The sequence below is a fragment of the Dermacentor variabilis genome, chromosome 4, assembly GCF_050947875.1.
Source record: "Dermacentor variabilis isolate Ectoservices chromosome 4, ASM5094787v1, whole genome shotgun sequence".
NCBI lineage: Eukaryota > Metazoa > Arthropoda > Arachnida > Ixodida > Ixodidae > Dermacentor > Dermacentor variabilis.
This window is the reverse complement of record NC_134571.1, coordinates 184,331,250-184,357,905: the sequence shown is the minus strand read 5'-3', so window position 1 is coordinate 184,357,905 and position 26,656 is coordinate 184,331,250. Positions and strand designations below refer to the sequence as shown.

The 26,656-nt window shown below is 48.5% G+C and overlaps 2 protein-coding genes and 11 non-coding genes across 13 annotated transcripts; all 13 read right to left on the bottom strand.

Moving 5' to 3' along the window:
• Positions 1 to 1,315: 1,315 nt before the first annotated feature.
• TRNAD-GUC (transfer RNA aspartic acid (anticodon GUC)) lies at positions 1,316 to 1,387 on the bottom strand. The gene has a single exon. It is a non-coding gene; the product is annotated as a tRNA-Asp (tRNA).
• A 168-nt stretch (positions 1,388 to 1,555) lies between these two features.
• Positions 1,556 to 1,627, bottom strand: TRNAD-GUC (transfer RNA aspartic acid (anticodon GUC)). The gene has a single exon. It is a non-coding gene; the product is annotated as a tRNA-Asp (tRNA).
• Positions 1,628 to 5,223: 3,596 nt separating this feature from the next.
• LOC142578461 (uncharacterized) lies at positions 5,224 to 6,414 on the bottom strand. Its single transcript, XM_075687844.1, has one exon. The coding sequence runs from the start codon at positions 6,412 to 6,414 to the stop codon at positions 5,224 to 5,226; it is 1,191 nt and encodes a 396-aa protein (XP_075543959.1).
• A 462-nt stretch (positions 6,415 to 6,876) lies between these two features.
• TRNAD-GUC (transfer RNA aspartic acid (anticodon GUC)) lies at positions 6,877 to 6,948 on the bottom strand. The gene has a single exon. It is a non-coding gene; the product is annotated as a tRNA-Asp (tRNA).
• Positions 6,949 to 7,112: 164 nt separating this feature from the next.
• Positions 7,113 to 7,184, bottom strand: TRNAD-GUC (transfer RNA aspartic acid (anticodon GUC)). The gene has a single exon. It is a non-coding gene; the product is annotated as a tRNA-Asp (tRNA).
• Positions 7,185 to 8,551: 1,367 nt separating this feature from the next.
• On the bottom strand, positions 8,552 to 8,623 carry TRNAD-GUC (transfer RNA aspartic acid (anticodon GUC)). The gene has a single exon. It is a non-coding gene; the product is annotated as a tRNA-Asp (tRNA).
• Positions 8,624 to 8,791: 168 nt separating this feature from the next.
• Positions 8,792 to 8,863, bottom strand: TRNAD-GUC (transfer RNA aspartic acid (anticodon GUC)). Its single transcript has one exon. It is a non-coding gene; the product is annotated as a tRNA-Asp (tRNA).
• A 166-nt stretch (positions 8,864 to 9,029) lies between these two features.
• Positions 9,030 to 9,101, bottom strand: TRNAD-GUC (transfer RNA aspartic acid (anticodon GUC)). The gene has a single exon. It is a non-coding gene; the product is annotated as a tRNA-Asp (tRNA).
• A 168-nt stretch (positions 9,102 to 9,269) lies between these two features.
• On the bottom strand, positions 9,270 to 9,341 carry TRNAD-GUC (transfer RNA aspartic acid (anticodon GUC)). Its single transcript has one exon. It is a non-coding gene; the product is annotated as a tRNA-Asp (tRNA).
• A 403-nt stretch (positions 9,342 to 9,744) lies between these two features.
• TRNAD-GUC (transfer RNA aspartic acid (anticodon GUC)) lies at positions 9,745 to 9,816 on the bottom strand. The gene has a single exon. It is a non-coding gene; the product is annotated as a tRNA-Asp (tRNA).
• Positions 9,817 to 9,983: 167 nt separating this feature from the next.
• On the bottom strand, positions 9,984 to 10,055 carry TRNAD-GUC (transfer RNA aspartic acid (anticodon GUC)). Its single transcript has one exon. It is a non-coding gene; the product is annotated as a tRNA-Asp (tRNA).
• A 132-nt stretch (positions 10,056 to 10,187) lies between these two features.
• LOC142578460 (uncharacterized) lies at positions 10,188 to 11,337 on the bottom strand. The gene has a single exon (XM_075687843.1). It carries the CDS (start codon positions 11,220 to 11,222, stop codon positions 10,188 to 10,190), a length of 1,035 nt encoding a protein of 344 aa, XP_075543958.1. The 5' UTR covers positions 11,223 to 11,337.
• Positions 11,338 to 14,891: 3,554 nt separating this feature from the next.
• TRNAD-GUC (transfer RNA aspartic acid (anticodon GUC)) lies at positions 14,892 to 14,963 on the bottom strand. Its single transcript has one exon. It is a non-coding gene; the product is annotated as a tRNA-Asp (tRNA).
• Between the last annotated feature and the right edge of the window lie 11,693 nt (positions 14,964 to 26,656).

The window sequence follows — 26,656 nt, the reverse complement described above, 5'->3', positions numbered from 1 at the left end:
GCCTAAGCTTCACCTGCTGGTCTTGCGGGTCCACGATGACACACCGTCTTCCCTTCACTTGCAGTTCCTTAAGGGCCATGAGGCGCTTCGTCGCAGTGGCGTCAGACAGGGTCAGCGCCCAGACGTGGTTTATCTGGTACGCCCCTATGCATACCACGTCCGGCAGCAGTCCCGTCGGCAGAAGGGCGTCTCTAAAATCTTCGACCTTGTAAGGTCTGGCGCGTACATCACCGTGTTAAAACACGGTGTTAAAGGCAACTCGTCCTTTCGGCAGCTGAGGCAAAATAAACGGATAATCCTTATCGTCATCGGTGATCCTGTTTCCGCGACCAAAAGTGGTCGCTGTCGCTGCCCCGGAAGAGGCCATGACCCTACAATCGGATCAGCTCGGCTGCCGGATGCAGAATGGATACTGGCGACTATACTGACGAGGAGACATGCGTGGTGCCAGCTAAAGCACTATATACACGATTTGAAAAAAAAAAATCGCAAACGCGTTGACGCAATCTTGCGCACAAGTGGGAAAAAATAGAAACAGCTACTGTGGAGGAGTGTCGAGTGCGCCGTCGCGTGCGCCTACAAAGAAGAAGGAAAAAAGAAACACTCCCTGTCGGGGAATCGAACCCCGGTCTCCCGCGTGACAGGCGGGGATACTGGCCACTATACTAACGAGGAGACATGCGTGGTGCCAGATAAAGCACTATATACACGATTTGAAAAAAAAAATCGCAAACGCGTTGACGCAATCTTGCGCACAAGTAGGAAAAAGTAGAGACAGCTACTGTGGAGGAGTGTCGAGTGCGCCGTCGCGTGCGCCTACAAAGAAGAAGGAAAAAAGAAACACTCCCTGTCGGGGAATCGAACCCCGGTCTCCCGCGTGACAGGCGGGGATACTGGCCACTATACTAACGAGGAGACATGCGAGGTGCCAGCTAAAGCAGTATATACACGATTTCAAAAAAAAATCGCAAACGCGTTGACGCAATCTTGCGCACAAGTAGGAAAAAATAGAGACAGCTACTGTGGAGGAGAGTCGAGTGCGCCGTCGCGTGCGCCTACAAAGAAGAAGGAAAAAAGAAACACTCCCTGTCGGGGAATCGAACCCCGGTCTCCCGCGTGACAGGCGGGGATACTGGCCACTATACTAACGAGGAGACATGCGAGGTGCCAGCTAAAGCAGTATATACACGATTTGAAAAAAAAAATCGCAAACGCGTTGACGCAATCTTGCGCACAAGTAGGAAAAAGTAGAGACAGCTACTGTGGAGGAGTGTCGAGTGCGCCGTCGCGTGCGCCTACAAAGAAGAAGGAAACACTCCCCGTCGGGGAATCGAACCCCGGCCTCCCGCGTGACAGGCGGGGATACTGGCCACTATACTAACGAGGAGACATGCGAGGTGCCAGCTAAAGCAGTATATACACGATTTGAAAAAAAAAATCGCAAACGCGTTGACGCAATCTTGCGCACAAGTAGGAAGAAATAGAGACAGTTACTGTGGAGGAGAGTCGAGTGCGCCGTCGCGTGCGCCTACAAAGAAGAAGGAAAAAGGAAACACTCCCCGTCGGGGAATCGAACCCCGGCCTCCCGCGTGACAGGCGGGGATACTGGCCACTATACTAACGAGGATTTTTTTTATTGCCTTTTCACAAACGCAAACAAAAAGATCAAATACACGACATGTACATATTCTAAAAACACCAGCCACAGCTCGGCCAGTGTAAGGTGTTTAAAAGGGCTTCACAGAAGCCAATTGGTCTAGTACAGGAAGCCATTCCGGGGGTTCACATAGTGCTCTGAACAAGTCGCGTGTGTATATAATGCTCTCAACAAAATAGTGTCTTGCTGAGTGAGCCTGTATATGACAATGCCTGATGTCCATTCTCGTCTTCCATACGCTGTGCATGCAAAGCAGCATTAGCATATCACTCGGCGCTTCCCCTGTTTCTGCACGTGGAAGAAACCGGATTCCAAAAGGGCTTATCGGCAATTCTTTTTTAAGTGTTCTTTGTAGGACGTCCCAGAGAAATAGGGCGTCATGGCAGTCAATAAAAATATGCTCAATTGATTCTGGCTTATTACAGATTAAGCAGTTTACCGACCAAGGTACAAAAAGACCTTTGCTTTGTAACCATGGCTTTACAGGGAGAGTGTCGGTATGTAATTGAAAAAAGAACGTTTTAGCAGAGGGTCTCACTGGCATTTTTTTAACGCGCTTTAGCACATCGCGCTCAGGACCTAGCCTGTAGGCAGCTCGGTAAACCGGTAATGGTAAAAATACATCGAGAATATCAGAATACAAACGCTTTTTCGTGACATCACACAAGTATTCATATGAGAACCTTGCCTTGAGCAGGCGTACAGAAGCAACCACTTCACGCAAATAAGGACTGAGCGGTCCAGCTCCGAAAGAAACAGTTGACACGACAAAGTCAGATAGATAATCATGCAATCGTGCTTGATCACAGTTTTAAAAAACACATCAGTTTGGTCCCGCACAAAGAAGAATCTGCTTACCAGCTGCTTGAAAAACAGGTGTGAGAGCCCTAGCCCACCATTTTTCACCTTGTGAAACAAATTGCACCGGCTTGTGCGCTCCCATTGCGATCCCCAAATAAAGGTCGCAAACACTCGGTGGATTTTTTGAACCGAAGTTCTTGCCATGGCCATCACTTGCAACACGTAGAACACTTTTGCAATTAAAAACATATTACAAACGGAAGCTCTTGCGAACATTGAAAAGTTATGGCCACCCCATTTATCGGTAGCATTTTTAACGCGTTTATTTTCCTCAGACCAATATTCATCAGCATTGAGGTGGTTATTTAGCGGGACACCGAGGTACTTTCCGGGGGAGACACTCCAATTCATGTTACAGTACACCTCGGGTGTGCTCTGCCAGTTGCCATGCCAAAATCCAAGGCATTTCGGCCAACTGATCACGCTATCAGTTGCTGTGCAGAACGCCTTAGCAACACTGACAACTTCCTGCACGCTTCTAGCATCAGTGCAAAACACGGCTACGTCGTCCGCGTACGCTAAGACCTTAACTTCACTGCTGAAAAAAGTGAAGCCTCGAATACATGGTGTTGCAAACAAACGTAAACAAAACGGCTCCAAGTATATCGCAAAAAGTAGAGGGGACAACGCACATCCTTGTTTCACACTCGACCGCACAGGAATTTACATACTTAATTCTTTGTTGATCACTAATTTGGCTGTGCAATCATGATACACCATTTTAACACCTTCAGTAATTACAGATCCAACATTTACGTGCTCCAGCAATAAAAACAGAACTTCATGTACAACTTTGTCGAACGCTTTATGTAAATCTAGCTGAATCATAGCTACGCGGTCATGCATTGCGTCACAACATTCCAGAATACTTCTTGCTATGTGTATGTTCGTAAAAATTGTTCTACCTTTAATGCCACAGGTTTGATGCGTGCCAACGAGGGACTTAATAACGTTTTGGAGCCTTCTAGCTAACACTTTCATGTATATTTTATAATCTGTATTGGTCAAACTAATGGGACGGTAGGACTCAACTGAAAGTAATTTTGCAGGATCGTCAGTTTTGGGGATCATTACTACGTGCGCTGTCCTGAACGAGAGAGGCGCTTGCTTTTTTTCATAGCATTCAGCGATCACTCGGTGTAAAGCCAGTGCCATTTCTGCCTTAAAAAATTTGTATACGGCTGCACCCAGTCCATCTGGCCCAGGTGATTTGCCATTACCCAAGTCATCGATTGCCGCTTCAATTTCGGCCACGCTAATTTCAGATTCCAGTGATTCTCTAACCGTGTCCTCTAATCTTGGCATAAGAGTTAGAAAGTGGGCTTTGAAGTACTCGGGGTCATAAAGTCTTCCTCCGAGAAGTTCGGTATAAAATTCAACAAATGCACATTTTATCTCTTCGCTTTCTCGTGTAATTTTGTTGTAATATCGAATTTCATTTATCTCCTTATTTGCAGCATGCTTCTTTTCTTCACTTAGCACACGCTTAGTGGGCATTTCGCCCAGCCACCACTTTTCAGTGCGCGCCCTTTTCATTGCGCCGCGGTACTTATCTTCGTCGATCAACTCGAGTTTCGCTTTCACCTCTGGTATTTCTTTCTTAAACGCTCCAGGCACTTCATGTTCTACCCCTAACATGTACAACAGTGCACTGTGTAACTGTTTCTCTAGTTGCCTTTCCTTGTGACGCAATACGCATGCTGTATCGATGGCAGCAATTTTAATGTCGCATTTAAACTGCTCCCACACTGATATGAAACAGTTGGTTTCCGTATGCAGGGCATTTGAAAGATACTCCTTGGCTCTCGTGACAAACAATTCATCTTGCAGCAGTTTTTCATTGAACTTCCACAGGAACCAATTAAACTTGACACTCTTTCGTTTTTGGCCAATCGTAATCGAGACCAAACTATGATCGCTGAAACTGAGATATTGTGTTTCATAAGAGGAACACAGTGGTACAAACTTCGCCGGTACGTATATTCTATCAAGCCTCGCATGGGAATCACCTTGAAAGTGCGTATACCGTGCTTGGCCATCTCGCGTCATTGCATAACCAATGTCCTCAAGCTCTCTCGCTCTCAATTACTATCGCGTTCAACAGCTCAGCGCTTCTATCGCGTACTTTGAGGCTCGTCGTTTTATCTTCAGCTGTACAGACGCAGTTGAAATCCCCAAGAAACACAACATGTTGTTCTGTTTTCAAAAATCCTTCAGCATACTTAAAAAAAATTTTGCGTTGATGAATTTTGTTCGGTGCGTAGATGCACACAGCGCGCCACAGTAGACCAGCAAAAATAAAATCACATGCGACAAGTCTCCCACTATCGCAGGTGGACACTTTTTCTACAGCCGATATGCTATTTCGAATAAAAATGACGCAGCCTCCTGACCGTCCAACAGCATGGCACACACATACACTGTATCTAGATGGAAAAACTTGAACCATCTGTTCTGTTTGCTTCTCACTTTCAATTTTTGTTTCTTGTACAGCCAGAAGGTCAACGTCATTCTCTAAAAGCATGCGACTAATCTGACACTGCCGCCTGCGCGAACACATTCCTCGCACATTCAATGTCGCAACGCGTAGGCTAGATTTAAAGTTAGACGCCATCTCATGGGGTTGCTTGGCCAAGCGTCCTACTCACATCGAAGCTGTGGGGTTCTTGTGGTCATCGTTGAAGGCTTCTGGAACGGGTCCTTCGCTAGGGCGGAGGCGTTTTAGGGGCCACCCTACTGCCAGGCGGCACGTTCGGCTTCGGTTTAAGCATAGACCTCCGCGTAGTCGATGCCTTCGTTGGAGGTTCGCCGGTGCCTGACGCTGTAGTTATTCCTGTATTGCCAGTGTCTTCGTGAGCACGCTTTGCAGCGATGCTTCCGGTCATAAGCATCTCGACCTCCGTTGCTTCCTGGCCGACTTCTTGTGGCAGTGACGATGACGCGCTTGCTGCCTTCACGCCTGCGTCGCATGTTGCAGTCTCTGGCTTCGTTTCCGGGGCTGCAGCCAAGGGCTCACCCCCCAGGTTCGCTTCTTGGACAGCTCCTGGGGAGGGTTCAAGGGGCTTTGCAGGAGTCTTTGCCACGTCGTTGTCCTCCCTGCTAGCTTCTTCGGCATCTGCGGCGTCCATCATGTGTTCGGATACTACGTCCCTTTGGAGTGGGCCTGTAACGCTGGCATAAGAGCGCACACATTGGGAATCATCGTGGCCGAAGCGACGACAGACCCCACATCGTGGAACGCGGCACTCTCGCCGGATGTGTCCGATGCCACGGCATCGGAGGCAGAGCGGCGCTCTGCCAGGAACGAAGACGAGCGCCATATCCTCAGCAACACGCAGTTGGTGTGGTAGGTCGTCCACAGTGAGGCCCACATTTAATTTCAGCGTCACCGAGCGGGTGGTTGATCCTTTGTCAATGCAGCCCTTGACCTTCCACTTGTCTCTGCTAATTTCCGTCACTTTTCCAAACGGCGCCAAAGCCACTCGCACGTCTTCGTCCGGTACGCCATGAAGCAGCCAGTATAGCTTCAGTCGGACACCTCGATCGCGCGGGTCGATGACCATGCAGCGGTGGTCTTTAACGTTGAACGCTTCAGCTTCTAATATCTTCCTCTTGCCTTCCTCGTCCTTAAACGTCACTGCCCACAGGTGATTCATTTGGTATGCCCCGAGGGCAACCACTTCCGGCAGCAACGAAAGACGTGCAAGGCTATCTCGGACATGCTCCACTCGATATGGCCTGGCTTTCACATCGGCATGCAAAAAAACGGTGTTTAAAACAGAAGCACCTGTGGGCAGATGAGGCAGAACAACCTGGTAGTCTTCAGCCGGCTTTTCAGTACACCTGATACCACGGCCCACACGGCCCGCTGAAACCGCCCCTAGAAGGGAGCACATGATAGCACGTCCTTCCACTTCGGTAGCCAAGACGCGTCTCACTATACTAACGAGGAGACATGCGAGGTGCCAGCTAAAGCAGTATATACACGATTTGAAAAAAAAATCGCGAAAGCGTTGACGCAATCTTGCGCACAAGTGGGAAAAAACAGAGACAGGTACTGTGGAGGAGTGTCGAGCGCATCGTCGCGTGCGCCTACAAAGAAGAAGGAAAAAAGAAACACTCCCCGTCCGGGAATCGAACCCCGGTCTCCCGCGTGACAGGCGGGGATACTGGCCACTATACTAACGAGGAGACATGCGAGGTGCCTGCTAAAGCAGTATATACACGATTTGAAAAAAAAATCGCAAAAGCGTTGACGCAATCTTGCGCACAAGTGGGAAAAAATAGAGACAGGTACTGTGGAGGAGTGTCGAATGGATCGTCGCGTGCGACTACAAAGAAGAAGGAAAAAAGAAACACTCCCCGTCGGGGAATCGAACCCCGGTCTCCCGCGTGACAGGCGGGGATACTGGCCACTATACTAACGAGGAGACGTGCGAGGTGCCAGCTAAAGCAGTATATACACGATTTGAAAAAAAAATCGCAAAAGCGTTGACGCAATCTTGCGCACAAGTGGGAAAAAATAGAGACAGCTACTGTGGAGGAGAGTCGAGTGCGCCGTCGCGTGCGCCTACAAAGAAGGAAAAAAGAAACACTCCCCGTCGGGGAATCGAACCCCGGTCTCCCGCGTGACAGGCGGGGATACTGGCCACTATACTAACGAGGAGACATGCGAGGTGCCTGCTAAAGCAGTATATACACGATTTGAAAAAAAAATCGCAAAGGCGTTGTCGAAATCTTGCGCACGAGTGGGAAAAAATAGAGACAGGTACTGTGGAGGAGTGTCGAGTGCGCCGTCGCGTGCGCCTACAAAGAAGAAGGAAAAAAGAAGCACTCCCCGTCGGGGAATGGAACCCCGGTCTCCCGCGTGACAGGCGGGGATACTGGCCACTATACTAACGAGGAGACATGCGAGGTGCCTGCTAAAGCAGTATATACACGATTTGAAAAAAAAAATCGCGAAAGCGTTGACGCAATCTTGCGCACAAGTGGGAAAAAATAGAGACACGCACTGTAGAGGAGTGTCGAATGCGCCGTCGCGTGAGCCTACAAAGAAGGAAAAAAGAAGCACTCCCAGTCGGGGAATCGAACCCCGGTCTCCCGCGTGACAAGCGGGGATACTGGCCACTATACTAACGAGGAGACATGCGAGGTGCCTCCTAAAGCAGTATATACACGATTTGAAAAAAAAAAATCGCGAAAGCGTTGACGCAATCTTGCGCACAAGTGGGAAAAAATAGAGACAGGCACTGTGGAGGAGTGTCGAGTGCGCCGTCGCGTGCGCCTACAAAGAAGAAGGAAAAAAGAAGCACTCCCCGTCGGGGAATGGAACCCCGGTCTCCCGCGTGACAGGCGGGGATACAGGCCACTATACTAACGAGGAGACATGCGAGGTGCCCGCTAAAGCAGTATATACACGATTTGAAAAAAAAAATCGCAAAAGCGTTTACGCAATCTTGTGCACAAGTGGGAAAAAATAGAGACACGCACTGTAGAGGAGTGTCGAATGCGCCGTCGCGTGAGCCTACAAAGAAGAAGGAAAAAAGAAGCACTCCCAGTCGGGGAATCGAACCCCGGTCTCCCGCGTGACAAGCGGGGATACTGGCCACTATACTAACGAGGAGACATGCGAGGTGCCTCCTAAAGCAGTATATACACGATTTGAAAAAGAAAAATCGCGAAAGCGTTGACGCAATCTTGCGCACAAGTGGGAAAAAATAGAGACACGCACTGTAGAGGAGTGTCGAATGCGCCGTCGCGTGAGCCTACAAAGAAGAAGGAAAAAAGAAGCACTCCCAGTCGGGGAATCGAACCCCGGTCTCCCGCGTGACAAGCGGGGATACTGGCCACTATACTAACGAGGAGACATGCGAGGTGCCTCCTAAAGCAGTATATACACGATTTGAAAAAAAAAAATCGCAAAAGCGTTTACGCAATCTTGCGCACAAGTGGGAAAAAATAGAGACACGCACTGTAGAGGAGTGTCGAGTGCATCGTCGCGTGCGCCTACAAAGAAGAAGGAAAAAAGAAACACTCCCCGTCGGGGAATCGAACCCCGGTCTCCCGCGTGACAAGCGGGGATACTGGCCACTATACTAACGAGGAGACATGCGAGGTGCCTCCTAAAGCAGTATATACACGATTCGAAAAAAAAAATCGCAAAAGCGTTTACGCAATCTTGCGCACAAGTGGGAAAAAATAGAGACAGGCACTGTGGAGGAGTGTCGAGTGCGTCGTCGCGTGCGCCTACAAAGAAGAAGGAAAAAAGAAACACTCCCCGTCGGGGAATCGAACCCCGGTCTCCCGCGTGACAGGCGGGAATACTGGCCACTATACTAACGTGGAGACATGCGAGGTGCCCGCCAAAGCAGTATATACACGATTTGAAAAAAAAATCGCAAAAGCGTTGACGCAATCTTGCGCACAAGTGGGAAAAAATAGAGACAGGTACTGTGGAGGAGTGTCGAGTGCATCGTCGCGTGCGCCTACAAAGAAGAAGGAAAAAGAAACACTCCCCGTCGGGGAGTCGAACCCCGGTCTCCCGCGTGACAGGCGGGGATACTGGCCACTATACTAACGAGGAGACATGCGAGGTGCCAGCTAAAGCAGTATATACACGCTTTGAAAAAGAAAATCGCAAAAGCGTTGACGCAATCTTGCGCACAAGTAGGAAAAAGTAGAGACAGCTACTGTGGAGGAGTGTCGAGTGCGCCGTCGCGTGCGCCTACAAAGAAGAAGGAAAAAGGAAACACTCCCCGTCGGGGAATCGAACCCCGGTCTCCCGCGTGACAGGCGGGGATACTGGCCACTATACTAACGAGGAGACATGCGAGGTGCCTGCTAAAGCAGTATATACACGATTTGAAAAAAGATCGCAAAAGCGTTGACGTAATCTTGCGCACAAGTGGGAAAAAATAGAGACAGGTACTGTGGAGAAGTGTCGAGTGCGTCGTCGCGTGCGCCTACAAAGAAGAAGGAAAAAAAAAACACTCCCCGTCGGGGAATGGAACCCCGGTCTCCCGCGTGACAGGCGGGGATACTGGCCACTATACTAACGAGGAGACATGCGAGGTGCCTGCTAAAGCAGTATATACATGATTTGATTAAAAAGATCGCAAAAGCGTTGACGCAATCTTGCGCACAAGTAGGAAAAAGTAGAGACAGCTACTGTGGAGGAGTGTCGAGTGCATCGTCGCGTGCGCCTACAAAGAAGGAAAAAAGAAACACTCCCCGTCGGGGAATCGAACCCCGGTCTCCCGCGTGACAGGCGGGGATACTGGCCACTATACTAACGAGGAGACATGCGAGGTGCCTGCTAAAGCAGTATATACACGATTTGAAAAAAAAATCGCAAAAGCGTTGACGCAACCTTGCGCACACGTGGGAAAAAATAGAGACAGGTACTGTGGAGGAGTGTCGAGTGCATCGTCGCGTGCGCCTACAAAGAAGAAGGAAAAAAGAAACACTCCCCGTCGGGGAATCGAACCCCGGTCTCCCGCGTGACAGGCGGGGATACTGGCCACTATACTAACGAGGATTTTTTTTTCTTTATTACTGACGTGGCAACAAGGCTACAAAACAAGACATTTTATCAATACACAACGGTCACGACAAAAACTCTGCCACTGGTTGGCAGTCACTGGTTGGCAGTAAAACGCTTGAAATTCGGTCACTGGTTGGCAGTCACTGGTTGGCAGTAAAAACGCTTGAAATTCGCTAGCTCAGTCATCACACTGAGCCATGTTGGTTTTTCTTTTTGCAAGTTATACATTTCCTTAATATGACAAATGCTTTCAATGAAGTATTCTCTAACAGGCCGGGCATTTACTTCAGCATGTCTCACAGCCATTCTAGTTTTCCATAAACTATGTAAGGACACCAGCATGAACATGTCATAGGGTACATTGTCTTCATTTAGAGTAGGCAAGAAACGAATCCCATATGGAGTGATCGGCAAGTCCTTCTTTAGTGTTCTCTGTAAGATGTCCCAATGGAACACAGCATCCCAGCAGTCAAGAAAAATGTGTTCTACTGTTTCGGGTTTTTGGCATAGTAAACAGTTGACGCTCCAAGGCACGGAAAGGCCTTTTTCATCTAGCCATGGTTTCACAGGTAAAGTATTGGTGTGAAGCTGGAAAAAGAAGGACTTTACCGACGGGCGTACTGGCATTCGTTTTACTCTTTTTAGTACGTCCTTTTCAGGTCCAATGCAGAACATCGAGCGATACAATGGCACCGGCAACATTGTGTCTACCAGGTCCTTATATAAGCGCTTTCGTGGTACCCTACTTAAGTATTCCATGGAAAACCGAACCTTTAACAGCTGAAAAGCCAAGACTACCTCTTTTAAGAAACCACGCGCTCTGCCTTGACTGCACCGATGTGACGATACAATAAACTCAGGTATAGCTTCGCTCAGCCTTGTTTGAAACATAGTTAATAAAAATGGGTCATTTTGGTCCCGTAAGAAAACAAACCTCGACACAATCTGCTTAATGAACAAATGTGCCAGACCTAATCCTCCATTTTTAACCGAACGAAAGAGATTAGTGAGACTCGTGCGCTCCCAGCTTGAACCCCATACAAACACTGCGAGTACTCTGTGTAAACGTTGTATGTTAGCCCTTGACATGCACAACACTTGGAGCACGTAAGAAATTTTAGCGACGGCAAACAGGTTGCACACTGTCGCACGAGCAAACATAGAGAAATTGCGGCCTCCCCATTTAAGTGTACCTTCACGAACCCTTTCAGTTTCGGCATTCCAGTAATCAACGGCGTCACGGTAGTGCTCAAGCGGCACCCCTAGGTACTTTGCCGGCGTGACTGACTAGCGGATATTTGCAAACGTAATCGGATGGTCTTCCCAGTTGCCGATCCATACCCCTAGGGATTTATCAAAGTTTATAGCACTGCCTGTCATTCTGCAGTATGATAACGCCTCTGCGACCGCGATTTCGATGCTTTCTTTATCCCGACAAAACAACGCGATGTCATCCGCGTATGCCAGCACTTTCACTTCCGCGGACTGCACTCTGAAACCCGATATTCTATTGTCATTCTTGATTTTCCTACAAAGCGGCTCTAGGTAAATCGCGAATAAAAGAGGCGACAAACCACACCCCTGGCGCACAGATGACCGGACGCTAAAGGTTTTGGTAACCTCCTTGTTTATAATGAGGCTGGCGGTGCAGTCTTGATAGCACATCTTTACCCCATCTAAGATCAAATCCCCTACCTTTATGTGTTCTAGAATACTGAAAAAGATTTTCTGGGCCACACGGTCGAAAAACTTCAGCATGTCTTACTGTAACATAGCACAGTGTTCACCAAGGCGTTACAGTGTTCTAAAATAAAAAAATCCTATATCAAATCAGATCAGTACAAAAAATCCGCCTTGAATTCTTCTCTGACGTCTTTAACAGTCCCGAATAATTTGCTATAATGATCAAGAAATGCCTCTTCAATTTTTTGAGGTTGGCTCGTGATCTCGTTCTCGTATTGAATCATTCTGATTTCATTTCGCCTCGCGTATGCCTTTTCGTCAGATAAGGCTCGTTTAGAAGGTGTCTCACCTAGCCAAACCCTTTCAGCTCGTGCCCTTATAACTGCTCCTTTGAACTTCTCTTCTTCGATAAGCTCAAGCTGGCTTTTCAGTTGTCTTATTTCTTTTGTTCGGCTCCCAGGTCTCTCGCTTTCCACGGTGTACAAAAAATCAAGCTCACGTTGCATTTCATTTTCTTTTTTCCTTTTAATAAATTTCTCTTTAGTGGCTTCTTCTATAGCACTCATCTTGACTCCTTGTTTAAAGTTCTCCCATAATTCTAGCACGTTGCCATCTTCGGCTTCCATCAAATTTTCTAACTTTTGCTTCACGCTTTCACAAAAGGATTCGTTCATTAACAGCCCATCGTTGAACTTCCACAACTTCCAGTTAAACTTCGATTTTCTTTCTTTGGTACCTACACTAAAAGTTACAAGGCTGTGATCGCTGAATGAGACGTGTTTCACACTATAGCTGCCACACATCGGAACAAGCTCCAGTGCGACATACCCTCTATCTAGCCTTGCGTGACTTTGCCCTTGAAAATGTGTGAATGCAGGCGTGCCGGTAGAACACAGGAAATTACCGACGTCATCGAGATTAGATTCTTGCACTAGTGTGTTTAAAAGTAAAGCACTTTTGTCATGCACTGGAAGGTTTTTCACTCGATCGGCCGCGTAACATACACAATTAAAATCTCCTAGCAATACGACTTTCCTGTCACACTGTAAATGCTGATTTACTGTCTCAAAGAAAGGCACACGCTCACTTTCAGTGTTTGGGGCGTAGACACATATCACGCGCCAACCTACACCCAAAAAGGAAAAATCCACAAAAACCAGTCTTCCACTTTCACAAGAAAAGACCCCTTCTTCTCTAATTCCCAGGTTGTTTCTAATGAAGATAGCGCACCCCGCGGAAGTCCCAACAGCATGCGATACACAAACATTGTATCTATTGCGAAACTGCAGCACCATGCGATCCGTTTGTTCCTCACTTTCTATCTTTGTCTCCTGCACCGCTGCTATATCAACATCTGTTTCTAAGAAAAGCCGGCTAAGCTGGTATTGCCGCTTTTTGGCACAAAGACCGCGGACATTTAGAGTAGCAAAACGAAGTGCAGTGTTTTGAGCCATTGTTATGTTTTTTGAAGAACAAACGAACCGCATGGTACCCACCTCATGCGTCTTGGGCCAAAGCTGCCTTCGCCTTTTGCACAAGCCTTCCGCAGCTGCCATGGCAGCCTTAGGAAGGCACAGTTGATGTCCCTGTCATGGCGTTCCATCGTCCCTTGAGTTTGGCTTGATCACTAGGTGACCTAGATGAGACGCCGCGAAGCACACGCTCTCGCGGCTACGTCGGCGGCGTCTCCGCCGCCCTCCGGTCCGGAGGTATGTTCGGACGCGGCCTCAGCGTTGACCGCCGAATGATCGCAGCCTTTGGCGGCGGTCCTTCCGAGATCCTTGCAGCCAGGGCCTCATGCTCGTCCAGCGTAGCGTCGTGGCCGCGCTTGGAGACTGAGGCTCCGCTTGTTCCCTCGCTTACTTCCATGACTGCTGGCTCCTCAGGTGACTTCGACGGCTTTGAGGCATCCTGCACTTTCACGACGCCGGTGGCGTCGCCAGCTGCGTCGCTCAGCTTTCGGCTTTCCTTGTTAACACTTGCGTCGTGGGGCATGTCGGGCGGGATTAACGTTGCCGCATCAAGTTCCTCGAGCTTCGGCGTTGCTTCGCTTGCGGCTTCTTCAGCGTCAGCCTCGTCCATGACGAGTTCCGCAGTGTCTTCTCCTCCAACCGGCCCCGCAACACTTGCGTACGTCTTCACGCACTGAGATTCTTCGTGTCCAAAACGACGGCAGTGCGTGCAGCGAGGAACTCGGCATTCTCGTCTGATGTGGCCCTTACTGTGACACCGCAGGCACAATGGCGCTCTTCCAGGCGCGACTAGGAGGGCCATGTCACCGGCTACGCGAAGCTGGTGTGGAAGGTCATCAACCTTAATGCCATTATAGAGCTTGAGGCGCACGAGGCGGGTCGTCGACCCCTTGTCTTGGATACCTTGAACTCTCCACTTTTCCTTCGAGACCTCGGTCACTTTTCCGAACGGAGCAAGCGCTACACGCACATCTTCGTCGGCCACATTGAAAAGAAGCCAGTGAAGCTTCAAACGCACGTCCTGGTTTGCCGGATGCGAGGTGCCTGCTAAAGCAGTATATACACGATTTGAAAAAAAAGATCGCAAAAGCGTTGACGCAAACTTGCGCACAAGTGGGAAAAAATAGAGACAGGTACTGTGGAGGAGTGTCGAATGCGCCGTCGCGTGAGCCTACAAAGAAGAAGGCAAAAAGAAGCACTCCCCGCCGGGGAATGGAACCCCGGTCTCCCGCGTGACAGGCGGGGATACTGGCCACTATACTAACGAGGAGACATGCGAGGTGCCTGCTAAAGCAGTATATACATGATTTGAAAAAAAAATCGCAAAAGCGTTGACGCAATCTTGCGCACAAGTGGGAAAAAATAGAGACAGGTACTGTGGAGAAGTGTCGAGTGCGTCGTCGCGTGCGCCTACAAAGAAGAAGGAAAAAAAAACACTCCCCGTCGGGGAATGGAACCCCAGTCTCCCGCGTGACAGGCGGGGATACTGGCCACTATACTAACGAGGAGACATGCGAGGTGCCTGCTAAAGCAGTATATACATGATTTGAAAAAAAAAATCGCAAAAGCGTTGACGCAATCTTGCGCACAAGTGGGAAAAAATAGAGACAGGTACTGTGGAATAGTGTCGAGTGCGCCGTCGCGTGCGCCTACAAAGAAGAAGGAAAAAAAAACACTCCCCGTCGGGGAATCGAACCCCGGTCTCCCGCGTGACAGGCGGGGATACTGGCCCCTATACTAACGAGGAGACATGCGAGGTGCCTGCTAAAGCAGTATATACACGATTTGAAAAAAAAAATCGCAAAGGCGTTGACGCAATCTTGCGCACAAGTGGGAAAAAATAGAGACAGGTACTGTGGAGGAGTGTCGAGTGCGCCGTCGCGTGCGCCTACAAAGAAGAAGGAAAAAAGAAGCACTCCCCGTCGGGGAATCGAACCCCGGTCTCCCGGGTGACAGGCGGGGATACTGGCCACTATACTAACGAGGAGACATGCGAGGTGCCAGCTAAAGCAGTATATAGACGATTTGAAAAAAAAATCGCAAAAGCGTTGACGCAATCTTGCGCACAAGTCGGAAAAAATAGAGACAGCTACGGTGGAGGAGAGTCGAGTGCGCCGTCGCCTGCGCCTACAAAGAAGGAAAAAAGAAACACTCCCCGTCGGGGAATCGAACCCCGGTCTCCCGCGTGACAGGCGGGGATACTGGCCACTATACTAACTTTTTTTTTTATTTATTGCCGGTCTTCGACATTACTCAGACGGTACAGTTGGCACACACTTGCGTATCACAAATTCCAACCGTTGGAGGAGGAAAAAAAAACGGCAGGTGCGTAAGGAAAGAAACCGCACAATAAAGCCGTCTGTCCATATTGGACTGGCTTTGTCATACTAAAATTCCTTCATGGCTGTCAGGGGTTCTAGCCTCGACAGCCAATCCGGTACACATTCTTGTATTTTATGCATTTCAATAAATCGCGACATACATTCCTTGAAGTAAGCACGAGCTGGCCTAGCATCAGGATCGCAATGGTACCCTGCCATACGAGCCCGCCATATACAGTGTAGAGCATTTAACATAACAAAGTCATAGGGAACCCCGTCGTCATCTTTAATGGCCAGATACCTGATACCTTGGGGTTCCACGGGCAGCTCTTTCTTCAGGGTTCGCTTTAAGACGTCCCAGAAGAAAACTGCCGCCCAGCAATGTAGGAAAACGTGATCTATATTTTCGGGCTTCTTGCATATCAAGCAGTGCGACCCCCAAGGTACGAGACAACCCCGTTCCTCCAGAAAACGTCTTCACGGAGAGCGTTCCTGTGTGTAGCTTAAAGAAGAAGGTCTTTACCCCTGGTGGCACCTGCATCTGTTTTACTCTTTTAAGTACATCCTGTCCTGGCCATCCACTGTATATGGCTCTGTATAAGGGCACTGGGAAAACAATGTCGCATACATCTCTATACAATGTTTTCCTTTTCACATCACAAAGGTAATCATTTGTAAAACGAACAGAAAGGAAGCGTACACTGTCAACAACTTCCTTGAAATAACCACGCAGAGTTCCAGTCAAATTTGCCGTGCTAACAACATGTGCCGGCAAAGCGTTACTCAACCTTAGCTGACATACGGCGCGCAGAAAAGGATCGCGAACATCGCGAAAAAACAAAAATCGGTTTACAACTTGACGAACAAAAAGATGCGCCAGGCCCACACCCCCATCCTTCACTCTTCTGAACAAATTTGTTCGGCTGCACCTTTCCCATGTTGATCCCCAGATGAAAACTGCGAACACTCTGTGCAGCCTTTGCACATTTACTCTAGAACAATACAGCGTTTGCAAGACGTAATATAACTTAGTAATAAAAAGCACGTTACAAATTGTCGCTCTTGCAAAAATGGACAGGTTAGTACTTTTCCATTTGTCTACTTTTTCTTTCAGTTCCTTGGTTTGGTTCCTCCAGTATTCGTCGCTGCTATTATACCTGTCGAGGGGAACACCCAGATACCTGGTCGGAGTTTTCACCCAGTTCACGTTCGCGAAATAGTCGGGTGCAGAAAACCAGTCCCCGTGCCACAGGCCTAGCGATTTGCCCCAGTTTACTCTGCTACCCGTTACGGCGCAGAAATGTTGTACTACAGATATGGTTTCCGTTACACTTGGTTTGTCAGTGCAACACACTGCAATGTCATCTGCATATGCGAGCAACTTCACTTCAGTCGCTGCCAATCTGAAACCACGTATTCCGTCATTTTCATTAATTGCTACACACATTGCTTCTACGTAGATAGCAAATAATAGCGGACTGAGGGGGCAGCCTTGGCGCACTGAACGCCTGATGTTAATGGGGGCCCCCAGACACTTGTTAACAATTAATCTTGTTGTGCAGTTCTGGTACGCCAAGGCCACGCCCTCAGTGATGATGGAACCGACATTAACATGATCTAAGATGGCAAACAAAATAACGTGAGCGACACAATCGAACGCTTTCTCTAGGTCGAGCTGAAGTACTGCAACACGGCCACCGATGACGTCACAGCACTCGAGCACACATCGCATCTTATGGATGTTTGAAAAAATAGATCGCCCTTTCATGCCACAAGTTTGATGGTCTGCGACTATTTCCTTGATGACGCCTTGAAGCCTGCTAGCTAAAACCTTCATAAATATTTTATAATCGACGTTTGTTAGTGAAATCGGTCTGTAGGATGACACAAATCTGAGTTTGTCTATTTGATCGCTCTTCGGTATTAGAATGGTGTGCGTTTTTCCAAAGGAAGGTGGTAATGATTTCTTTTCGTATGCGTCATTAAATACATGCGCAAGCAAAGGCGCCAGCTCTCTTTTAAAAGCTTTATATAGACCCGCGCTGAGTCCATCAGGTCCCGGTGATTTACCCAAGTTCAAATCGTCAATTGCCTTTTCGACTTCTCTCTCCCTTATTTTTTCCTCTAATCGCTTTTTTACGTCATCGCTCAAACGTGGCATGCGATGCAGAAAACCTGCTTTAAAACCCTCAACATTCGCTTCCTGAAATGCGAAGAGCGAGTGATAGTACTCAAAGAAGGCGCGCTGAATGCTATCACTGTCTTCAACGACATTCCCATTCACTAAAATCTTCTCGACATGGTTTCTTCGTCCATACGCCTTCTCAAGACCCAGCGCCCTTTTAGTGGGCGTCTCCCCTGCCGCTAGTGCATCCGCTCGCGCTCGCACGATGGCTCCTTGATAGCGTTCCTTGTCAAACAGTTCAAGTTTTTCTTTGACGTTTCGCACATCGTCTTTGTACGCACCAGGCTCTTTGCACTCAAGCGTTAGCAGCTGCCCAAGCAGTGTTCTGAAACCCTTTTCTTTCATTTCCTTCTCGAATTTTTTACAACTGGATCTTTCTATTGCTTTCATTTTAATCTTTTCTTTAAAACATTCCCACTTCTCGACGATTGTCCGCGCAGCATCACATTGAACTTCATTAATCGCATCCCGTACTACCTGTAAAAAGGGCTGGTCATTTAGTAACAAGGCATTCAGTTTCCACCTACCCCACTTAAATACATGTCGCTTTTTCATTATACCTACGTTTCATTTCACAAGGCAGTGATCTGAAAACGACACTGGTACTACACAGTAACCGTGGCATCTTGGAATCATATCCAATGAAATGTACATTCGGTCCAAACGCGCATGGCTGCTGCCCTGAAAACGTGTAAAAGTCACTTGACGCCCCCCTTCCCGACATTCATAAACATCATCGAGTTCATTTTCATTAATTAAATTTGATAACACTTCACTGCTTCGGTCACGCACACCTGCATTATTGACTCTGTCTCCAGCACTCAACACACAATTAAAGTCCCCTAACATCATCACGCGCATATTACAACAAACATATCGTGAAAGGTTCGAAAAAAAACGGGCGCGCTCATCTACTGAATTCGGCGCATATACGCATATGATGCGGAACTCTGAATCACCCATAACAATATCACAAAGAACAATCCTTCCTGACTGACACGAAAAAATGCTCTGAATCTGCAGTCCAGGCAGCTTCTTCACAAGAAGAACGCACCCTCCAGCCGTGCCTACAGCATGGCTAACCACCGCAAAATACCTAGTCGTGAAACGTCGCACCATGCTCCCGGTCTCCTCCTCTCCTTCAACCTTAGTTTCCTGGACGGCTAGTACGTCTATGTCGTGGTCAGTGACCAAACGTAGGACCTGACTTTGCCTACGACTAGCCGCCAGCCCTCTCACGTTTAATGTGGCAATCCTCAGGGACGGTATTTGAGCCATCATGATCTAAAAGAAAAGTAAAGTAGGCCCGGAGCATGGTGCTTACCACTCACGACTAGCCCTCGGCTAGCCGCCTCCGGGGCCTCCCGGTTTGTTGGTGTCCTTAGACGTGGTCGCTTTGTCGGCAGGCTTCCTTTCAGGCGGTACATTGGGCTTTGGCTTGTAGCCCATCCGCCTCCCATGAGGCGTCTTCGTCGGTGGTCCCTCACTGGTGCTGGGTGCCCGATCCTCGCGGTCCTTCGTCTGGTCGTGGGTGCGCTTGACGGAGGCAGCAAGATCCCCAGTACGGTCGTCGTCGGTGACGCCCTCGTCCTGCTGCATTGCGGTCGCGTCGTTAGTTGCGTCTTCACTGACGTTTCCCGTCGCCTGCCCCTGGGTCGTAGCATCCCGTTCCGTCCTACTCGGCTTCTGAGTAGCCTCAGCCGCGTTACCGTCTACCTCCAGAATCGTCGTCCCACTACTTGTCTCTGTCGACACCATGTCACCGGTTCCTTTAGCCGCGTCCTCCGCCTCGGCCACATCCATGAGGTGCTCTGCCGCAACATCATTCACTGGTGGGCCTGTCACAGCGGCGTAGGACTTCACGCATTCAGCGTCGACGTGGCCGAAACGTCTGCACCGGGTACAACGCGGTACTCTGCACTCACGGCGGACGTGTCCCGTGCCGTGGCAGCGCAGGCACTGCATCGGTCGACCGGGAACGACGACCAAGGCTAACTCTCCACCGACGCGGATCTGATGGGGGAGGTCTTCCACCTTCATGCTGGCCTTCAGCTTGAGAAGGACGGTCCTGGTGGTTGAGGTCTTGGTTCCCATGCCTTCAACGCGCCACCGTTCCCGGCTCACCTCCTCCACCTTGCCGAAAGCCGCGAAAGCCGTCCGGACGTCCTCGTCGGCAACGCCGTAGATTAGCCAGTGAAGCCTAAGCTTCACCTGTTGGTCCTGCGGGTCAATGATGAGGCACCGTCGTCCCTTCACTTGAAGTTCCTTCAGGGCAAGCAGCCTTTTCGTTGCAGTTGCATCGCAGAGGGTCACTGCCCAGACGTGGTTGATTTGGTACGCCCCTATGCATACCACATCCGGCAGCAGGCCCGTCGGCAGAAGGGCATCCCTGAAATCCTCCACCTTGTACGGCCTCGCACGTACATCACCGTGCAAAAAGACGGTGTTAATCACCAGTTGTCCTTTAGGCAGCTGCGGCAAAATAAAAGCATAATCCTTATCATCGTTGAGCCTATTTCCGCGGCCAAAAGTGGCCGCTGTCGCTGCTCCACTGGAGCCCATGATCCGGCTGACCGCTCAGCTCGGCTGCCGGAAGCAGAATCGCCACTATACTAACGAGGAGACATGCGAGGTGCCTGCTAAAGCAGTATATACACGATTTGAAAAAAAATCGCAAAAGCGTTGACGCAATCTTGCGCACAAGTGGGAAAAAATAGAGACAGGTACTGTGGAGAAGTGTCGAGTGCGTCGTCGCGTGCGCCTACAAAGAAGAAGGAAAAAAAAAAAACACTCCCCTTCGGGGAATGGAACCCCGGTCTCCCGCGTGACAGGCGGGAATACTGGCCACTATACTAACGAGGAGACATGCGAGGTGCCTGCTAAAGCAGTATATACACGATTTGAAAAAAAAGATCGCAAAAGCGTTGACGCAAACTTGCGCACAAGTGGGAAAAAATAGAGACAGGTACTGTGGAGGAGTGTCGAATGCGCCGTCGCGTGAGCCTACAAAGAAGAAGGCAAAAAGAAGCACTCCCCGTCGGGGAATGGAACCCCAGTCTCCCGCGTGACAGGCGGGGATACTGGCCACTATACTAACGAGGAGACATGCGAGGTGCCTGCTAAAGCAGTATATACATGATTTGAAAAAAAAGATCGCAAAAGCGTTGACGCAAACTTGCGCACAAGTGGGAAAAAATAGAGACAGGTACTGTGGAGGAGTGTCGAATGCGCCGTCGCGTGAGCCTACAAAGAAGAAGGCAAAAAGAAGCACTCCCCGTCGGGGAATGGAACCCCGGTCTCCCGCGTGACAGGCGGGGATACTGGCCACTATACTAACGAGGATTTTTTTTTTTATTACCGGTTTGGCACTTCCAAACACAGAACTCTTAAATACAATTTTACAAGTACAATAAAAGACGCGTGAGCCTTTTCATGGCTGGAGTGTGAAGCTAAAATGGCTTCAGAGAAGCCAGCTTATGGAGCACAGGTATCCAATCCGGTGGGTTCCTCTGGATTTTGAGAACATCTCGTATGTACACACAGTTCTCACTGAAGTTTTGCATGGCCGATCTTGCGTTGACATCCGCATTTCTGACTGCCATCCTCGTTTTCCACACACTATGCAAACACAGTAACATGAACATGTCGCACGGCATTTCATCTGGATCTTCACATGGCAAGAATCGGATACCAAAGGGTGTTACTGGCAAATCTTTTTGAAGTGTCCGTTTAAGGATGTCCCATAAGAAAAAAGCATCGTGACAGTCCAAAAAGATGTGTTCTATCGTTTCCTCCTTTCGACATATCAGGCAGTGTAATCCCCATGGGACAAAGATACCTTTGCTTTGAAGCCACGGTTTTACAGCGAGCGTGCCCGTGTGCAGTTGGAAAAAGAATGATTTAGATGACGCTCTTACTGGCATTTTTCGAACTCGTTTTAATACGTCTCGTTCTGGTCCTAGTTGATAGATGGAGCGGTACAACGGTATTGGTAAAAACACATCAATTAGATCTTTGTACAATCGTTTATGTGCCACTGCGCTCAAATATCCTAAGGAAAACCGTGGCTTCAGTACTTGATATGCAGACACTATTTCGCGCCAAAGACTGCTCAGTGTTCCACGCGTATCTGCATTTGATGAGACAATATAATCCGGGATATGATTACACACCCTCATGTGTATAACAGTACGCAAGAAAACATCTCTCTGGTCTCTCAGAAAGAAAAACCTTGAAACTATTTGTTTCAAAAATAAATGACACAGACCAAGCCCTCCGTGTCGCACCGAAAGGAACAAGTTTAACCGACTGGTGCGTTCCCAGGTAGAATTCCATATATAGGTGGCAAACACTCTGTGTAATTTTTGGACACAAGTTCTGCTCATACTGAACACTTGAAGTACGTAAAACACTTTTGCAACAAAAAACACATTACAGACTGTAGCGCGGGAAAACATAGAAAAGTTATGCCCTCCCCATTTTTCAGACTGATCCTTGAGCCTTTCTGTCTCTCCTGCCCAGTATTCTGCAGTATTTCCATAATGTTGGAGAGGAACCCCCAAGTATCTAGCAGGAATACTTGTCCATCTCATGTTTGCATACGCCTCCGGCTCTTGCCCCCAATTTCCATGCCAAATGCCCAGAGATTTATCCCAGCTAATGGCACTTCCGGTAGCACTACAGAATGATGTAGCTTCCTTAACAGCTTCTTTAATACTGTCTTTGTCTTTGCAGAATATAGCTATATCATCGGCATATGCCAGTATTTTTACTTCAGTAGCATAAAAGGAGTAACCATGCACCATTTTATTTATGGGAATTTTTAAACATAAGGGTTCCAAATAAAGTGCAAAAAGAAGAGACGAACAGGCACACCCTTGTTTTATACCTGACAGTACTGGAATGTTTTCACTTACGGTGTTGTTAATTATAAGGTTTACTGCACACTCTTCATACACCATCTTGATGCCCTCCTTGATAACGCTACCTACATTACAATGTTCTAGTAATAACTGTAGTATGTCATGATTAACTCTATCAAATGCTTTCTGAAGATCCAGTTGTATCATAGCTATGTTATCTTGAGTCATGTCACAGCATTCTAGGATAGTTCTAGCGGTGTGTATATTTGTGTAGATTGTCCTTCCTTTGATGCCACATGTCTGGTGAGGTAATACGAGGTGTGTGATAACGCTCTGCAATCTCTTGGCTAGCACCTTTGTAAATATTTTATAGTCTACATTCGTAAGACTTATAGGTCGATAGGCCTCAACATCCAACAATTTCCTGGGATCATCCGATTTTGGAATGAGTACTACATGACATTTTCTAAAAGATAAAGGTGCTCTTTTTTGTTCATAGCACTCATTTATCACGCGATGTAACGCTTGTGCCAGTTCTTCCTTGAAGCATTTGTAAATGGCAGCCCCTAGTCCACCAGGCCCAGGTGCTTTGCCAGTGCTTAGTTCATCAATGGCCTGTTTTACTTCATTCAGACTAATTGGCCGTTCAAGCGTTTGTCTTACTTCATCGCCTAGCCTTGGCATGAGCGACAAAAATTCGTTTCGAAAGGCTTCTGTATCTTTTATTTTTGGGCTTAGCAGTTTTCGATAGCATTCAACAAACGCTTTCTCTATCAGTTCCTTGTCGCGCGTCACATCGTTTTTATATCTTATTTCTTTTATCTCTTTTTTTACTGCTTGCCTTTTTTCTTCCCCGAGTGCCCGCTTAGTAGGCGTTTCCCCTAGCCATAGTCTTTCAGCCCGTGCTCTGACGATCGCTCCACGATATTTCTTTTCATCTATCACTTCGAGCTTACTTTTAAGGTCACGTAGTTCCTTGCTAAAGTGTCCAGGGTTAGCACTCTCAACCGCAATCATATAATCTAACGTGCTCCTAAGTTCTTTCTCTTGTTGTTTTTCAATGCTGCGCCGCACGCAAGCTCGTTCAATCGCCGCAATCTTTACTTCATTTTTAAATTGCTCCCAAAGCGCTGTGAAATTGGAAGATTCAACCGAACATATTTCCTCTATCCTTTCCTTTACTTTTTTAACAAAAATTTCATCATCCAACAGTGTATCATTTAATTTCCACAAGTTCCAACTAAACTTTGACGCTTTTGTCTTGGTTCCTAGTGTCGCTATCACCAAGCAGTGATCGCCAAATGTGACGTTCTTTACTTTGTATGTAGTAATGTGTGGTATCGCAGCTGCCGAACATATATGCGATCTAGTCTAGCATGACTTAAACCTTGGTAGTGCGTATACTGTACGTGCTCGTCACCGTCAAAAATACAACCAACGTCGTCCAGTTCAAGCTCGTTTACAAGCGCGTTTAATAGTGTCGCACTTCTATCGCGGTAAGTCAATCTGTTGATTCTGTCTTGCGGCCTGCACACACAATTAAAGTCTCCAAATAAAATTATGTTCCTTTCGTACGTCATGCATGTTCTCAGGTTATCTATGTATTCTACACGTTCGTTAATGTTATTCGGAGCATACACACATATTGCACGCCAAAGGAGGCCACAAATGCCAAAGTCGATGAATAGTAGCCTGCCATCATCACTGCACTCTACAGATTGCGCTACAATATCGGTGCATTTTCGAACGAGTATCATGCAACCCGCTGAAGTGCCTCTAGCATGAGACACACATACATTATACCTATCCCTGAAAGGTTCGACCATTCTGTGCGTTTGCTCTTCGCTTTCTACTTTGGTTTCCTGCACTGCCATTATGTCAATGTCATTTTCCAACAAGGGACGGCTTAACTGGCACTGCCTCCTGAGGGATGCCAAACCCCTCACATTCAACGTAGCTACACAAAGGGGAAATGTCAGATTAACAGCCATTTTTTGGATTAGCAAACAGACGGAACGGTACTCACATCTGGACAGGCAGTGATAGCAAAAACCAGCACAGGTCACATTCTACTTGTCCGCTATGTAACGTCTTATACTGAGGACAGGCTGGCTGAACACACTTCGCGCCCCTAAGTCGGGGTCAATGTTGAAGCCGACCGCCTATCAGGCGGTATCTTCGGCTTCGGTTTGAGGCCCATTCGTCTCGTTATAGCGGTCTTCGGCGACGGCTCGCCGCTGCTCGATGGTTCGGGTGAGGCTTGAGATCCGTCAGTGGCCTCACGAGGCCTCTTTGCAGCTGCTTTAGCGGCTGCTGTCATTTCAACATCCTCAATGCCTTCGGTCTCGTCTTTCGCGGTAGTCACTGATGCGCTTACTAAAATCGCGTCCTTTCTCTCATTGACGTTTTGGTCGTTAGTCGGCTTCCCAACCAGCACGCTCTTTGCCTCGCCAGATTGGCTGTCGCCGGGCCCAGTGGAGTTTTCCTGAAGTGGAGACGCGTCAGAGGGTGTGCTGTCTGCCGCCGGTTCTTCGGTCGTTGCTCGGGATGCTGCATCGGCATCAGCATGGTCCATTATGTGTTCAGCCATCTCGTCGCCTTTAACTGGACTTGTTACCGCTGCATAGGATCGCCCGCAGTCTTGTTCTTCGTGGCCGAATCGTCGGCAGAGTGCACAGCGTGGTATGCGACACTCGCGCCTGATATGTCCAGTTCCATTGCACCGGAGGCATAACGGGGGCCTTCCTGGTACATGCACGAGCGCTAAGTTTTCCGCGACGCGCACCTGATGAGGCAAGTCTTCAACTGTAATTCCAGGCTTTGGCAAGAGTGTCACCAAACGGGTGGTGGACCCTTTATCATTACATCCCTGTACCCGCCACTTTTCGCGGGCGATATCTGTAACCCTTCCGTAAGGGGCTAACGCTGCTCGAACCTCGTCGTCGTGAACGAAATGCAACAGCCAATAAAGCTTCAGTCTGATGCCTTGGTTGCAGGGATCATAAACGACACAGGGCTGGTCTTTCACGTTGAATGTTTCTGCCGCAAGCATCTTTTTCTTCGAAGCTTCATCACGGAAGGTCACCGCCCACACATGGTTCATTTGGAAGGCGCCAAGGGCCACCACTTCCGGCAGCAGTGCAAGACGCGCGAGCGAATCTCGAAAGTGCTCGACCCGATACGGCCTGGTTTTAACATCCGCGTGCAAAAATACTGTATACAAAACTGATGTACCTGAAGGCAGATGAGGCAAAACAACTTGATAATCCGGGTAAGGCTTATCCGTACACCTGGTGCCACGGCCGAGGGCCGCTGTATCCGCCCCTACGGAGCAAGGCATTCCGCGTCCGTTCACTGCGGTGGCCGGAAATGGAATCCCCATACTAACGAGGAGACAGGCGAGGTGCCAGCTAAAGCAGTATATACACGATTTGAAAAAAAAAATCGCAAAAGCGTTGACGCAATCTTGCGCACAAGTGGGAAAAAATAGAGACAGCTACTGTGGAGGAGTGTCGAGTCCGCCGTCGCGTGCGCCTACAAAGAAGAAAAAAAGAAACACTCCCCGTCGGGGAATCGAACCCCGGTCTCCCGCGTGACAGGCGGGGAGACTGGCCACTATACTAACGAGGAGACGTGCGAGGTGCCAGCTAAAGCAGTATATACACGATTTGAAAAAAAAAATCGCAAAAGCGTGGACGCAATCTTGCGCACAAGTGGGAAAAAATATAGACTGCTACTGTGGAGGAGTGTCGAGTGCGCCGTCGCGTGCGCGTACAAAGAAGAAAAAAAGAAACACTCCCCTTCGGGGAATCGAACCCCGGTCTCCCGCGTGACAGGCGGGGATACTGGCCACTATACTAACGAGGAGACATGCGAGGTGCCAGCTAAAGCAGTATATACACGATTTGAAAAAAAAAATCGCAAAAGCGTTGACGCAATCTTGCGCACAAGTGGGAAAAAATAGAGACTGCTACTGTGGAGGAGTGTCGAGTGCGCCGTCGCGTGCGCCTACAAAGAAGAAAAGAAACACTCCCCGTCGGGGAATCGAACCCCGGTCTCCCGCGTGACAGGT

Coding starts and splice junctions, on each gene's coding strand:
- LOC142578461 (XM_075687844.1), bottom strand. CDS start 6,414: ATGTGCTCCCTTCTAGGGGCGGTTTCAGCGGGCCGTGTGGGCCGTGGT.
- LOC142578460 (XM_075687843.1), bottom strand. CDS start 11,222: ATGTTTGCTCGTGCGACAGTGTGCAACCTGTTTGCCGTCGCTAAAATT.